Below are 16,001 nucleotides of genomic sequence, written 5' to 3'. Positions count from 1 at the left end.
ATCAAACTCTAGTAGTAATTCTAATTTTCGAGCACCCCTGTTTTGATAGTCTAAACGTACATAAAAATGTTTTTAGCCTTAGCTGTTGTTATATTGTCCCCGTTCCGCTAAAAAAGACGATCAAATTCACGACTTTTGTAGTTTTCTTTTTATCTGCAATAAACAGACAACCACTACCAAAAAACTTTCAGAAAGGAAACACGTCAAATGGTTTAATGCCTGAACACCATATCAAAAGAAAAAGTTGCAATCCACTAGATGCCAAGACTAAATATGAAGAACTAAAAACTAACAATCCACAGAAAAACCTTTGGTATTGAAAAAATAATAAGCAAAAGTCAACGCAGTTCCTACTGCCAAACAGAAGTCAAAACACTTCAAACTCTTGGTAAGTAACGCAAAAATTTCAATTTTGCATGGGTAACATTAATAATTTGTAGCGGAGCATTTATCTTTATAAATTACAGGACGAAATCTTCTGTTCCTCTATTAAACAACAAAAAAGGAACTATAGAAGACAGATAGAGTTACCCTGCGAAAAGGAGCGTAGTTTACACGTACAATCTAATTAACAATGCGTTGGAAAAAGGGAAATGATTGAGGTAATTATTGTTTTCAAGTTTAGTAACATTAATTGAATTTAAAATCTCTCCTTCGTAGGCTCCCATAATTTAGGTCATAAGAAATTTGGAATTTCTTATTAAAAAAGATTATTATTACAGTCTGAAAATTATTATAATTATAGTAAAACATTCAAAAATTTCATAGCTATGGATAAAACAGCATTTAAAATAATTAAACTTGTAATTGACAACGAAATAAATAAATTTGGCTGCGTTGTTTTTGATACTGCAGTGTAGGTACAACAATTTTTAGGCAAACTAGTGCTCTATTTGGAAAAATTTTGTGCAAGTTAGTGGCTCCTTTAACCCTCGGGTATCTGAGGGAAAATATCTGATACTGTAACTTTGAGTTATAGGATATGTTGTATTTTCTTCTGTTATAGCTGAAGTAAAAATCTTCTGGAGCAATATCATATTGCCTGATTCGTTTCAGTTTCTAGCGTGAAATTAGAAGAGGGCGTCTCATGTCACTCTACATGACATCAGTAGAAAGGAAATGACAGAAGTAGTGCATTCATAAGTTTAATTGTTGTATGAACTAGGAAAGAGCTCGTAATAAAGTCATATGTATTACCAGGAAATCAGGATACTTTGTTTTCGGCCCCCGCGCTAGTGGGCATATATCTTAAGCCCCCCCCCCCCCCCCCCGGAGCTCGTGCTATTTTTACATCGTAAAGTTGGTACACACGTGCTATTTTCAATACTGACGCACAAATTGTAATGGGGGGCATAACAAACGCGTGGGGGAAGAAGCAGAATAGATAAAAAATTTTAAGAGAAAAATTAGAAGTTAGAAGTCATTGGACAATTTTTTAAGATAATAATAATTAAGATTATAATTAAGATAATAATTAAGATAATCGAATTTCCTGGAAAATAGATTACTGGGACACCATAGCTATGTAGAAAAAATCAGGTTCAGCCCACAAGAATCTTTTGTTGCAGTTTTAGAAAATAGTACAACCAGCTGATCACAGTAGCACTTGGTTCGAAGTAATCAATGCCCGGAAACCTTCAGCACTTTTTTTACAAGTCCTATAGAAAGCGTTTATTAATCTAAACAACTGCAATAAAGGCGTGCAAAGCATTTATAGTAGTTTTTATGGGTCGAGCCAAGGACAGGTGGAATAGAAACAAACTGAAACCCAGCATATGACCGCATTTTTTAATACTCGAAAAATCACTTCGCAGTAAATTCTCTAAAGAAACTGAAAACCAAACAACCAGTGGACCAAACTTTTTTTTCATTTGATAGTATTTCAGTCTTACATCAAAAGCGCTAAACTTAAAATTTATCAGATATGCGCTAAATTAAAAATTTGCCTGCAATGAGTAATTTATTCATTAATAAACATAACCCACTTAACGCCGGAAGAATTGCTCTCGAACGACTAGTGGGAGCTCTAATCAATTGAATCCTGCTTTAGTCGGTGGGGGGGAGCCTAAATGGGACCAAGAAGTTCAATAGTGGGCTTCAAATAACCACATTAGAGGTTAACATATACCTCTATTAAGATTTAAAATTTAAAATTGCACCTATTTCAGCGCACTTTTCATTTGACTTTTAGTATTAAATTGCCGCCAATTGAATTCATTAGCTTGAAATTGTGATTGAGAGAGAATTTTAGATCACACGAAACGGAAAAAGTCAAGAGCGTAAAAGTCACTCGAAAAATCAAAATTGTCAAGCGAAAATTTTGCATAAAAAAGACACACACGTTTACAATAATTGCTATGAACTTCGTTCAGGAGCAATTAATTAATTTCCTGAATAAGGAAAAATAAATGCCAAAAAATTTAAAAAAAACATTGCACATTTTGTCAAAAAATGCTAAAATTCATGATGTTAAAATGTTGACACCAATCCATTACCACTAGAAACTATACAGTAACCTATTATTAAAACGTAGAGGAGGTTCCCTGACTTGTATCGCTGATAAAAACATAAAAAAATGTCAGCATTTTTCAAAAAGCTAAAAAAAAATGTGCAAAACAGTATAAATTTGTGTGTTTTTAGCGAGCGGTTGTTCGTCAGTAGCTTGAAACGGGGGGGGGGGGGGGGTGCACCGAGGGCTGATGGGGTGGCGCAGGGCAAGTGGGGTGGGGGATAACAGCGCGCGGGGGGCAATAGTTTTGGGAGAACAGTGGAGGGGTCATCAACCTCTAAGAACCGCCCTTCAAACCATAAGTATAAGTCTCCAAAACAGTTTGAGCTGAAACAGAGCTGAAAAGCTCTAAGAGCACTTACTACCCGCTGGGTTCTACCTGTTTATCCCGTTTTTGAGGACGAAAAGTCCAAAGCGTCGGACGAAAAATCGGTCAAGCGAAAAATCGCATAAAAAAAGACCGACCGGACCGTTTTAGAGCAATTAAAAACATCAGCTATCTTGTTAAAAAAAACTACCATTATTGGAAAATGGAAATTCTCACGACTGATATTTTTAGAAAAACACAATCATCTATTTTTAATGTCTTGGGAATACTGATTTTGAACTACAACAAATGAGATCCGGCAGTTAGCAGAAAATGATTTGGATTTCTTTTACGTCGAAATCTAATGTTTAAGATCTGTTACTAAGCTCCCTTCCTGTTGCCTAGAGTAAATAAAAGATTACATGTTCAACATAAACTCTTTGGGAAATAACTATCTAAGTAAACTTTGAAATCACAAAAAAGCAACATGAAATTTTGAGTTTTAAGTAAGCATCTTCTATTTTTTACTAAAATATGACTTTGAACACAAAATTACAAGTTTCATAACAAAACTGATCACGATCACGATATATTACTTTTTTCGCTTGTTAGCTAGAAACGTGAAATCATTATACGGGTTGCTTCGAATCCGTTTGCGCTCCGAGGTCTGCGAAGTCTGAGCCGTCAATTGTAAATTAGCCGTGGTTGGGTTGAATTTTTCATTGTGAACCAATTCCGATATCAGCGCGATTTTCTTTGAATGTATTCTTAGCTCAATTTTATTACTGTCTTTACAAACATGAATTTGCGAAGGTTGAGATAGCGAATCGGGCGCGCCCAAATAGCATAAAGGCGAGAACATATTTTGGGACATCTCTTGTAATATTGCATGTAAATCCGGCCCAGTTTCAATTGATTGCTGCTGTGTCGACGTATTGTCATTAATACCCCCGCTGTCGACCATATTGGGTGAACAAATATTCGAAGAACAATTTGACGACCTTGCATCGTCATTTTGTAGGTTATTATGTAATTTGTTCTGCTCGATTGCGTAATCGCTCGTTACGTATACAACTCGTTTTCTGACGTCATACGCAAACTGGGACAGCACGGGTAAGAATTTTTCTGCCCATGAAATATGCAAAACAGGCGTTGAACTTCCCTCTTCCCATAAACAGATACCATCTATGAATTGGATTATATAGCACAATGAAATTGGGTCTTCACATACTAGGTAATCTGGGTTTTCAGGTGTAATTGCGCGCTTTACAACTGATGGTATGTGGATGGTGGCAATGTCGAAGAACTCTCGATAGATTTCTTCCTCCTCTTTGTCATAATTGTACCGACCAATAACTGTGGCGGCTCTGGCCCAATTTGCAAGGGATTCCCGCGGCTTCTCCTTCCTCAGACAATGTTTCCCTAAAATACAGCTAAATTGATTACCAAAACGGATATATTTCTCACTCAACCTTTGATCAAATTTATCAAACTTGATAAGACTTAATTGAACAAAGCAGATGTTTTCAATTTTTAAAAAATTTCGTTTTGAATTTTTCAAATATAATTTTTAATTTCAATTACTCAATTCCAATTTGGAACTTCAAATTTTCAAATTCAATTTTTTCAAATACAAATTTCAGAAATTTTCCGAATACACCCCAAGTGAACAATTATCGCATGTTTTGCAACAATAAGTGCCTATGCGTTCCATAAGATGACGCATTAGTCTTGGCAACTGAGGCGCTTAAAGACGGATCTTAAATCTAATAGTGTCCTATAATCTCTCCTGCTACGAACTTTTTATTCAAATAAATGACAGAAAACAAATTGCTACTATTCAACGCAAATTAGGGTGATAAAAACTTGTCAACACATACAATGCAGGTGTTATGTTATCGTACCGGTGAAGCTGGTCTGGGCAACAGTTTCAAAAACCCAATTTTTTTACACGGTTCATCATGTCACGATACAGATTAACCATGCTTAACATTGACAGCAAGGTCATAGAACAAACATCTCGTCCCAAATTCTTGGGAGTTACATTAGACAGAGTTCTCTCCTTTGATAAAAATGTGAAAAATATTGTTTAGTATCAATCCAAAGCAGGAAAACAAGCATTCAAATGCATCCATGACACTGCGTGTAAGAATATTAATTTTATTACTCAAAAGCCTGGCACTGAGCCATCTGCACTATTCTTGCATGTTTCTAATAGGAACATCAAAGATTAACATACAGAAGCTTATAAACAACTGACATCGGGCATTCGAGTAACAAGAAACCAAATTCCATCAGCTGAAAATTCGATTCTACACAGGTCTATCCAGTACATTACAAACATATTGACAGGACAAATCCTAGCAAAACATTTTCCCAAATTTGAGTTTTAGAACTAACTCAAGAACTAATGTTTGCTTGATTCCTCTAAAACACAGAACAAAATTTTTGTTGAATTGTTTTCTCTCTTTTTTTAACAATTACGAGAATGAAGGCTTTCCTTTTGTTTTATATATTAGTAACTCTAAATTCGTTTCTACAGTTTCTTTGAGTAAAACAGTATATGTACTACATAATAATAAAGAAATTCAGTGTTTGACTAATTTGCATTACATTTCTGTTTCGGAAGTACTTTAATAATAACATACAGTCTGTAAGAAAATTCACTGTGTTGCATCTCGGACAACACAAATAGAACCATCGTGATACAAAAGCCTTGATAATGGCGAAAAATTACTTAAAAATTAATACTTAAAAATTACTTAATTGTCTACCAAATGAAGAGAAAACTTTCAAAATTTCAAGAACTGTTCCAAAATAATTGGCGTATCCCCAACAAAAAAATGCTTTAACTCAAACCACTAACCAAATTAAATAATCCCTCATTAGGGAATCGATGTTGCCTGTCATTAAAGAGACTACGAGATAAAAACAAAAAACCAAATCAAAACGATAAGCATTGATAACGACCAAAGCTCAATGTCTATCTACTTTTATTTAAAAAACAATTAGTAACAAAGTTAACGTAGCATCAGATAAAACCTTAAATGAAAAAAATGACATACATTCGACAACGAAAGAACAAATACAGGCAAAAAACGAAGTCACGTAATTTTTGCGAAATAACAATCCATTCACTAAAAACATGAAATATAATTAATTCCGCCTTCTGTCATCGCCATGAATTTAAAATGCGACTCGTCATTAATATGATAATCGGGCAAGACCGCAAAAAAGCCGCAAAATTAGAAAAGGTAAAATATTAGAAATAAAAAAAGCTCTTGGTATCAAAGACGAAAAACCATTATAAAAGGACAAAGCCGCAAAGATGACTAAATCTAAATCATTAGAAAAAGAATGCGACCTCTCTCTCTCTCTCTGCCAAAAAACGCAAAATCGCGGCAGAAAAAAGATGAGAAGTGGCAAAGACAAACAGCAAACTTTTTGAAAAAATAACTTTTAAAAAAGGCAGGTCATAAGCTTTCAACAAAAAAAAAACAGTAATTAGATGACCTTGTTACTGCTCAGGAAGCCAATTAGACCGACCAACAGTGGGAATAAGTCAAAAATTTAAAAAATAAATACATGTAGATCATATTTTTAAACAATTTTACTCAAACAGTGTTGAAGTAAAAAAATCATAGCTCGTCGCTGAAATCATATTGTATGTTTATTGGCATTCTTTTGTACGTAAATTTATTTACCAATGAATGAGTTTGGAGTTCAAATCATTCTGGTCTATTATTATCATTAAAAATTACAGCGCCGCCTTACAAACCGTATATTTTAATGGTGAAACTCGACAATTAGAACAAAACTAGTCTTGCTATTTCTGCTCGTCCAATAAACCAAATAGCTGTTCCAAATGTCTCCGAAATAGCTTATTTAACAAAACCAATATATCAAAAAAGACTGAAGAATTTTGGATAACTCTGGGGTTATATTAGCAAAAAATCATTAAGTAGCATTTATTACAGAGCCAATAAACAATCCGAACCATTTCTCATTACGGAAATCAACAGTGAGACCACAAACTGCCTTGATAGCGCTACGCGGCTATCAAAAACTGTTATGGTTCCAATAAACTGAGTAATAGATATTTTGGCAAACAAAAACATATCACAAATAAATTACGCATTTTGATAAATATCAATTTAAAATAGCGAAAGAACGCCATATTGTTAGTTCCAGAACACTTTCATATGATTCGGGGGGGGGGGGGGGGGTGGTAAAAATAGCAATCACACGATAAGATGAAAAGCTGAACGATCAATAACTTAGCCCAAATTTTAAACAAAAAGTTGGTTCAAACAATTCGGCAACTTTTTTGTGTAACGTAGAAACCAATGACACTATCTTTGATAATTTTGTCGCACTTTTTAGTCAAAACTGATCAACATTCAGCAAAATTTGTTAAAAATTTGAAAAAATCAACGTAAGTGAGGCTACCCTCGGTAACTCAAACCTGGTAACTTCAAACCTCGGTAAGTCGTCGGAAGAAGCAAAAATTTGAAAACTGACTGAACACAAAAAGACAGTTGAGTATAAAGTCCCCCCCCCACTTAAGTGGGTCTGAGCAAATATAACCTAAGTTTATTTCTTGCATAATTTTATCTTAGTTCTTTCTAATTCCGTCTAATCAATGTGGATGCATGTGACTACCTTATCGGCGAAGAATAAAGTGGCAATGTTTAGGGAGTATTTTACAATGAAAGTGCATGCAATTGTCGTCCACTTGAGAAATATAGTGTCGGTCATTTGATTTAACGTCCTGGATGCTCGCTTAAAAAGTTCGTTATTTGAATTCAATTTTGGAGCAGGAAAACGAACGTATTTATCCTGCTCATAGCACAATAAAATATCTTATTCAAAACAGCAAACGATGACTCTAACTCGAACAAAGAATTTATTAAAACAATTTAAAATATATAATCTTGAGGAAGAATAGAAATAAGAGTACTAACGCAAAAATGTATGAAAAGATACTAACCCAAATGTATGTAAGGATAGACAAATGAGTCGGCGTAGTACACGACAGAAGATCGGATAGCCCTCTGATACAGTTCAAGGGGAGAGGAGTCACTCGATTCGTACGGCTGTATGTCCTCCAAATCACCTGAAATTTTCATGTTACTTCAATCAATATACGTTACAAAATTACAAAAATGCACAACCTCTGCTAAACGCAAATTCCGCCGAGAACATCATTAATGCTGATATCAGGACACTCCAGTTCCATATTGACACAAGCAAACACACCGAAAAATTGTCACTTTCACTGTCACGGGTTACTATCATTTTATTTTCGTTATTTTAACTACATTATCATTTTCTTTACTATATTATCAATTTCGTTATCTCCATCATAGAAGAAATATATAATATTTGCTATCCTATCGGTATTTGCTGCTGGAAAAAAATACCAACGCGAGAAGAGCTAGAGCATGAATTGAAATCGTGAAATAAATATTGCTAACTTGGCTTAGGAGCTGAGTAGGTCGAAGTTTACTGGACTGTACCGCCCACACCCTAACGTTGAACAGCCAGTATTTTTAGGGCCGTTTATTGGTTTAATAAATGAAAAGAGGGTAAAAGTTTGAGGTGGTGGTCTTACCTAGCAGGGCAATACAGGTAGGGTAATTATCCAGCAAACCCTCGTAGTACATGTACCAGAGAATCTTCTGCTGAATAAATGCCACAATGTTACTGTCAGTCTTTTCACTTCCCACTCCCATGTTCATGCTCATAGAAGCTACACAGGCCGCAACCTCACTCGCCCTGTCACACTTGATAGCATTTCGCCCTCCGAGGTACAACCAACGCTTCTTAGCCACAGAATCCGTGATTGGTTCTCCTGAAAGAATAGTAGACGTTGTAGAACCAGGGGATGACTGCATGATCTTGCAGCCCTCGTTTAAAATCAAAATTTCCCAGAAATGTTTAGAGTTTTTATACTAGTCTCCATGTTCACTTGTTATCAAGGCAGTGTTTTCAGAGTAAAAACCAGGATAGCTCTCAAGGTGTGGCTGGGTAAAGATGATAATCAAACCAACGTAATTAACGGAACCACTAGTTGGGTTGAAAACGGATAAGGTACGTCAAATAAATATTAAAAATTCGATTGTCAAACGCATCGCGCACAGCTAATTTCCTGGGAAATGAATAAAACTGCTTATAATTGAATGAGCCACTGCTAAAATATCGAAATCAAAAACAAATTACGTTCATCTGGTAATCTTAATTAAGAGTTAAAAACGGAGAAGGCTGAACTGTTCGACTGTCCGAAACGGTAACTAATAAACCAATCCCTCAAGATAACTAAAAACCTTACCATAATTTACAGATTCACATTGACCTGAAAAACGAGTCATTTTTCATCTATTTAGCCAAAAGCTAATCGCGATAATTGAACTTTTGAACACCGAAAGAGTATGAAAAACTAGTCCCAAACCAAATACATTTTTTTCACTTGTTTCACTGTTAAGGTACGACTCAATTTCTGATATTCGAAATTCATATATCTGAATTTCAATTGTGAGGAAGACCCACAACGCAAAATAAATTGAGAAAAATTGACTGACACTGCTTCAAGAAAGTATTTAATTGTTAGTCATCAAAATTGTTTCCCATTTTTCTCCAACTAGGAGTATAACTTATGATTGGCCTCGTCAACGATTGATGCTAAGGGGTCTATGCAGGTGTAACTACTGTGAAAATGGACCAGTACTGGATTCGAACCAGCATCTCTTACCTGCAAGCCTAGTGTACTACCCATTTACACCAACTGGTCTTAAGCTCTCGAACTTGGGCATCTTTTATAACCCGTTCTAACGTTCTTTCTTGTTCCTCGAGGCTTCATATCTCTAGTCAAGTATACGATGAACAAGTAGGGCTTCTTGTCAAGCTTATCTTGTGCACAATTTACATTAGGTTGTTCTCTCCATTAGGTTGTTTTTAACTCTTAATCTTAATTAAGAGTTAAAAACGGAGAAGGCTGAACTGTTCGACTGTCCGAAACGGTAACTAATAAACCAATCCCTCAAGATAACTAAAAACCTTACCATAATTTACAGATTCACATTGACCTGAAAAACGAGTCATTTTTCATCTATTTAGCCAAAAGCTAATCGCGATAATTGAACTTTTGAACACCGAAAGAGTATGAAAAACTAGTCCCAAACCAAATACATTTTTTTCACTTGTTTCACTGTTAAGGTACGACTCAATTTCTGATATTCGAAATTCATATATCTGAATTTCAATTGTGAGGAAGACCCACAACGCAAAATAAATTGAGAAAAATTGACTGACACTGCTTCAAGAAAGTATTTAATTGTTAGTCATCAAAATTGTTTCCCATTTTTCTCCAACTAGGAGTATAACTAATGATTGGCCTCGTCAACGATTGATGCTAAGGGGTCTATGCAGGTGTAACTACTGTGAAAATGGACCAGTACTGGATTCGAACCAGCATCTCTTACCTGCAAGCCTAGTGTACTACCCATTTACACCAACTGGTCTTAAGCTCTCGAACTTGGGCATCTTTTATAACCCGTTCTAACGTTCTTTCTTGTTCCTCGAGGCTTCATATCTCTAGTCAAGTATACGATGAACAAGTAGGGCTTCTTGTCAAGCTTATCTTGTGCACAATTTACATTAGGTTGTTCTCTCCCAACCTTCTAACAATTGATATTTACCAAATATAAGAACTATGAAAGTCTCACATTTTTTTGAAGTGCCCCACCAAGTCACTCATGGGAAAGCTTTTCCTACTCAACAACGCTTTACGGATCGTGTCTTTTTTTCTGCGCGCTGGGAAAGATTTTATTCAAGTCTCGAGGTGGAGGTCCCCGCAACCATTCAAGATAAAACACCGTAAATGTAACCCACTTAAATTCCTCCTCGGTTGACATTTTAGTTCAAATTAAGACCTCATTATATATGTAAGGAATTTTTTTCAAAAACCAAATCTATCTTTCATCTGCAAACTTTCAGGAATAGAAATCGGGTTCCTTTGAACTAACAACGCGCTTCTGTCACAAATTTATGAGCATTTAAGTTGAGCTCTACAAATTTCAGGGGGAAATCAGCGTTCATAAAAAAGAAAACATAGTACTGCCCATTTTTTAAACCTACAAAGATAACAAAAATTTAAGTCATGATTGGAATGCCACGTGTTCAGCAGAAAAGCAGCCACAGTATACACATAAAAAGTATTTACAACCACAGGATTGATTTTTTTACATTCACCAAAATACTGAAAATTCATCTTTTAATAAACCCGAAGTTTCAATTGAAACATCTAAAATTTACATTCATGGAAAATCACACGCTAATAGGAACTCAAATTCTAGAGCAGCCGAAATTTCCAGAATTGTTTTTGTTAGGGTACATCATTTAATCGTTTTCCGAAAATTGGTGTTGCTCCCCAACTCGGTCTGAATCAGTTTAAATTATTCAGTTTTTGCCTAAATTTCTAAAACAGCGATTAGGAGATAAAATCCTAGTCGAGCGTAGTACCTGTCATCAATTGGCTCGGACCCCCGACTAATCAAATGAACTTAAACTTTCAAAGCTGAATCAAATTGTTATACTACAATGAATATAATACAGTACATATATCGTTTTGGACTAAGAGTTGTGTCTCAGTGCAAAAATATTAACAATGAGATATTAACAATCACTAAGCTCGCCTGAAAAATTTCTTTTAAAATTGAATCGCAATTTGTTCTCTTCAGTCTCATTCCATTTTCAGTACACTATTTAGTCAGCTTTTCGAAAACAACAGTGAGCTCTGCTTTTGACGTGAATACTAATTTGAAATAGTTGGCGTACCCAAAAGCTGATTTGTTCTATGCTAAGCCAGGCACGGCGTTAATACAGTTAATGAAGACGAGTACGTCATTAATAGAGCCTTGTTCCGACAATTCCTGCAAAACCTTGTTGAGCCACTTTTGTCAATTAACAGCCAGCTTGAACTATCTGAGTGATAAGAAATTCTGCTGTAAAAGGTTGGACTTAATTAAACTTAATCTTTTTTTTTAAATTTCTTTCTCATTTAGCATACCTTGATTCCCCAATTTATCTGACCGTTTATCCGCTGTATTGATGATTTGCTAAGATCTTGAAAAAAAAATGCACTAGAAATAAAATGTGAGAGTAAACGGGATCTGAACAACAAAAATCATGCTTGAGGTAATTGATGACTAACAATATGTATTAATGGTATTTCAATTGCCATTTTTAAGAGAACTTTATTGAGTTGCTTTTGAATGCTCAAATTTGAATCGATCCTATTTCTTAAATATCACTGTTTTTTGCTTTTATCTGCTCTCCTTTGAAATATACTTCGCCAAAATCATCATTTCGTCTCGAAAAGAAGTCATTGTTTGCTTGTTCTGTTTGAGGTACTCATCACTTTTTTCCAAAATGCCGAGTGCATTTCTCTTTAGTTAAAACTAATTGTAAATGACTTCCTAAAGAAAACTTAGCAGGTTTGATAACCCAGCCATTGAAGCTTCTACTATTCTTTCGGCGCAATTGTTCTGAAATTGAATTCCTCTTTTATATCAAAAGCAGAAAAACTTGATCGTTCACTTCTGCTCAATTTCAAGTCCCTAACTTTAGAAAACTCCTGTTTAAGCAATTTACAATATCTAATTTGTTCTCTAAAATAATCTCACCATTTGGAGCTCGACAAAAAATTTTTTCTCGTCCAATTCTCTTTTTGGCATAATTCCACTGTCCCTTACCCGTGGAAAATCACAGTAAATTTGTTTGCAAATGTTGTTCGCCTCATTTAGATTCTTAATAACTAAAATCAATTGTAATTTATCCTGTGTTGCATTGTCTCGAGATGAAACATTCTCAACGGTACACGTTTTTCGAAATTCGTACTAAAAAATTTCATAAACTGTACATATTTTCATCTTTGCATTGGTAAAATGGACTCCAATCTTCAACTGATAAGTTTAGACAGCACTTATATGGATCGAATCTCTCTTTCTTCAATGTTTCAAAAACGTCTCTTATAAAAGGCTTTTATTGGAGAAAGCGATACAAATAACTCCTAAACGCAATGAGGCAAAAATTGATCGCGCTCTAAATACCAATGTGTCCTCTCTAAAGACTGAAATTAATTTTCTACTCGTGAATTGATGTTGTGCAAAAATAATCGGATCTAATCTGCCCCCCTCAACATTATTTGAGGAGGGAGGATAAGGGTCGCTGTGAAGAAACCAATCTAATGAAAAGTACTCCTCAATAATGTTGACGAGGGACGGTTGAACGGCTCCTAAAAAAGTTGCCTCCTTACGCATGAGCTAAGAAACCAAACACGCCTGCAAAGGTATATCATTTTCCAAGAACATCAACTGAGAACACAAGTGTACGTACTATGAAGCGTTCTATATACTGTTTTCAATAGTTTTGTTTGATCATCCAATGGGAAGATTTCTATTACACAACTGAATAGGTATTCAATTTGCTAACAGAAATCCAACGATTCATTGATGGTTATGTTCTCAATTCTGTCTTTTGTACTCAAAGAGTGGGCTCGACAATTGTGACCATTGATCTTCGAGTTTTTCTTGCGAATTGACCCTCTCTTTAGTTACTCCGCTTCGCAAAACTGACAAAACTTCCAATGTGACAAACAAAAGACCTATCAGCAGCTTACCAAAATTGTCAATTATTATTGAACGTTTAATATCCAGCTTCAATTATCCCCCGAGTCTGTTCTTGATTTAAACGTCAACAGCACGGATTCATGAAACCGTACTACAGTCACTCAACTCCTTCCGTACTTCGGAAAAGTATATGCAGCTAAAGATTCATTTAAGGAATGCTTGACTCCGTATTTTGATAAAAAAAAGCTTTTGACTCAGTTTTGCTGGGTTGCTATAACATAAATTTCCTCATTTGATTTTGATCACAATCTCTCAAAGCTCTTTCAATCAAATCTTATTGGTCAAAGCAGCTTGTTAAGGTTGACGGATGCTTTTCAAGTGAAGCAGCGGTGAAATTCGGAGTTCAAGATAGCGATAGCGTGCTGGATTCACTTCTTTTTACCATTTTTATTAACGATGTCAGACTCAGTACAACTCTGACTATTTTCTTTAGTGCAACGTCCTTAAATTGTATTCTTTCCTCAATTGAAAAAATTGATATAGACGGCTGATCATCCTTGTCAATTTTAAACAAGTAAGACTTTAATTCGGACAAGTGCAAAATTTGTCTCTTAGTTTACGCTACCAAAGCCGACTTCTTTTTGAATGGATCGCGCTTGAAACACGTGGATTTAATTGTGGATTTGGGCATCACTGTCATACAAACAATTTTAGAGTACGGCTCGCCAGCGTGCCATCCTTCAATTTCTGTAACTGTTTTTCATTACAATATCAATTCATTTTTTGCTCAACGTCACGAACTCGTCAGTTTGGACAATTTGAAATTCCAAGAAACAAGCAAATTAAGACGGATGGATAACTTCGAATCATTCTCAACGAGCCGCGACCCATCTGATGCGAATGAAGATGATCGACTTTGACGTCTAAACGTCAGTTTACGTATGCAATTGACCAGTTTTTACCCACTCGAAACCTGGCAAACTCGTGATCTTTTTATGTGAAATGCTGTTACTCTTTTTCGGGACTTAGTCTTAATTTAATCACTTTGTTTATCTGTTAAAGCATTCTTTCGCTCTTTTGTTCTTCCCTAATAAGGAATCGTGTCTTTTTCTACTACTACTACTACTATATATACAGATATACTACAGTTTAGCTTTTTATGCTCCCCTTAAAAATTATGTATGGTTATATAGAAAATTACTATGTAGAGAAATTAGCAAGTTCACCTGGGGGCACTTGCTAATGTTATATGCCCCCAAAACACAGTGATGAGAGTAGATCCAAATCTATAGAAAACTGTTACACTGAGGCAAAAAAAGTCGAACGGGACACAAAAATCGCCGGCAACTTTGTTTAGGGTCTTTTAGGAATCTACCTCGCTTGTCTTCGACTGCCTTTCCATGCCAGGTAACCTCTGAAGATTCGCTTTGTTCCTCTCCGAAAGTTACCCACGCGTGGTCTTCACTCAGAGCCAAATGCACATCACTCAACCCAAGTAACTGAGCAGCTGCAACAACGCTCACTGCGACTCCAAAAGAATCAAGCCTCCAAGATGTAAGAAACGAAAACAAAGATTGCTGATGAGATCTGTCTTTCTGGTACGACTTTTGCAACCTGACCCATATTGCATCACTAACTGATTTCAGAAGCTCCTTGGAGCAGTACTTGGTTTTCGTATTGGCACTCGGTTTGGTAATTAACTTAGGAACAGCTATTAGATTGTTGTTATTGTTATTAGCGGTGTCAGCTTCACTTAGAGCCGTGCTGAAATCAACGTTCAAGCCAACAATTTCATGAGGCTTTTCGGGTTCCAAAGTTGGGGTTGTAAGACGTTTTGATTGCACAATATTTAGAGAATCGACGACGGGAATAGCAGGTATTCTGTCTATATGCTCAGATAGATCAACGAAAGAAAGAATGACGTTTTGAAACTGACTATAAAAAGATAAAACAACATCAAGTTCGACCGAAGCAAAATCATACATTGATTTGAATTTCAATTTCATAGGCGAAAAACTCGGAAAGTTATGTACACGTGAAATTGGGTCACATTTGTCTGTCTTGGCATCATCATTCTCGGTTGTCAATGAATGTTCGATTATGCCCAGAACAATGCTCAATAGGGCTATATTTGCATCTTCGTTGACTCTGCTAGGTTTTTGCTTCCCAGGCTTTTTATTGTACGTATTGTTTACAGAAGTAGCACAAACATGCTCAGTTCCCAAAATAAATTCGGTCACGAACTTGAAGATATCGTTTGTGTTGGTGATAGGGAAGTAATTTGAAATTGATTGTGGAATGCTGTTGGATAGAAAATCCATTCCGGGCTGTGTCAAATCATAGTCATAAATTTCAATCTCTAAAACATTCGAAAAAGCTGTCACTTAATCAGAAGCAAGACCACCAAAGCGAAGCCAAAACAAAAAATTATCTGAAATTATCTGAATTGTCTGAAATTATCTACGATAGCTTCACAGACCTGTATTTTTTAAAATGAAAAGTAGTAGCAATAGAATTCCCGTTTTAAGGAAGAGGGTCAGACTAAGAACCGCCCCCT

At 35.6% G+C, this 16,001-nt stretch overlaps 1 protein-coding gene across 2 annotated transcripts; it reads right to left on the bottom strand.

Annotated features, from left to right (window-relative positions):
• Positions 1–3,234: 3,234 nt before the first annotated feature.
• Positions 3,235–15,857, bottom strand: LOC142342568 (uncharacterized). 2 transcript variants are annotated; one of them, XM_075393941.1, is made up of 5 exons: positions 14,820–15,857; positions 9,878–9,901; positions 8,431–8,670; positions 7,807–7,932; positions 3,235–4,238 (listed from the first exon to the last, which is right to left on the bottom strand). In XM_075393941.1, exons 1-5 carry the CDS (start codon positions 15,763–15,765, stop codon positions 3,409–3,411), a joined length of 2,166 nt encoding a protein of 721 aa, XP_075250056.1. In that variant the 5' UTR covers positions 15,766–15,857; the 3' UTR covers positions 3,235–3,408. The 2 variants fall into 2 exon arrangements, with proteins under 2 accessions (XP_075250056.1, XP_075250057.1); XM_075393942.1 differs by lacking the exon at positions 9,878–9,901 and having other exon boundaries at positions 14,820–15,854.
• Positions 15,858–16,001: the final 144 nt, after the last annotated feature.

The sequence above is a fragment of the Convolutriloba macropyga genome, chromosome 7 (genome assembly GCF_964194025.1).
Source record: "Convolutriloba macropyga chromosome 7, txConMacr16.3, whole genome shotgun sequence".
Taxonomy (NCBI): Eukaryota; Metazoa; Xenacoelomorpha; order Acoela; family Convolutidae; genus Convolutriloba; species Convolutriloba macropyga.
The sequence above is the reverse complement of the archived record's forward strand: the minus strand, read 5'-3'. Positions and strand labels throughout refer to the sequence as shown.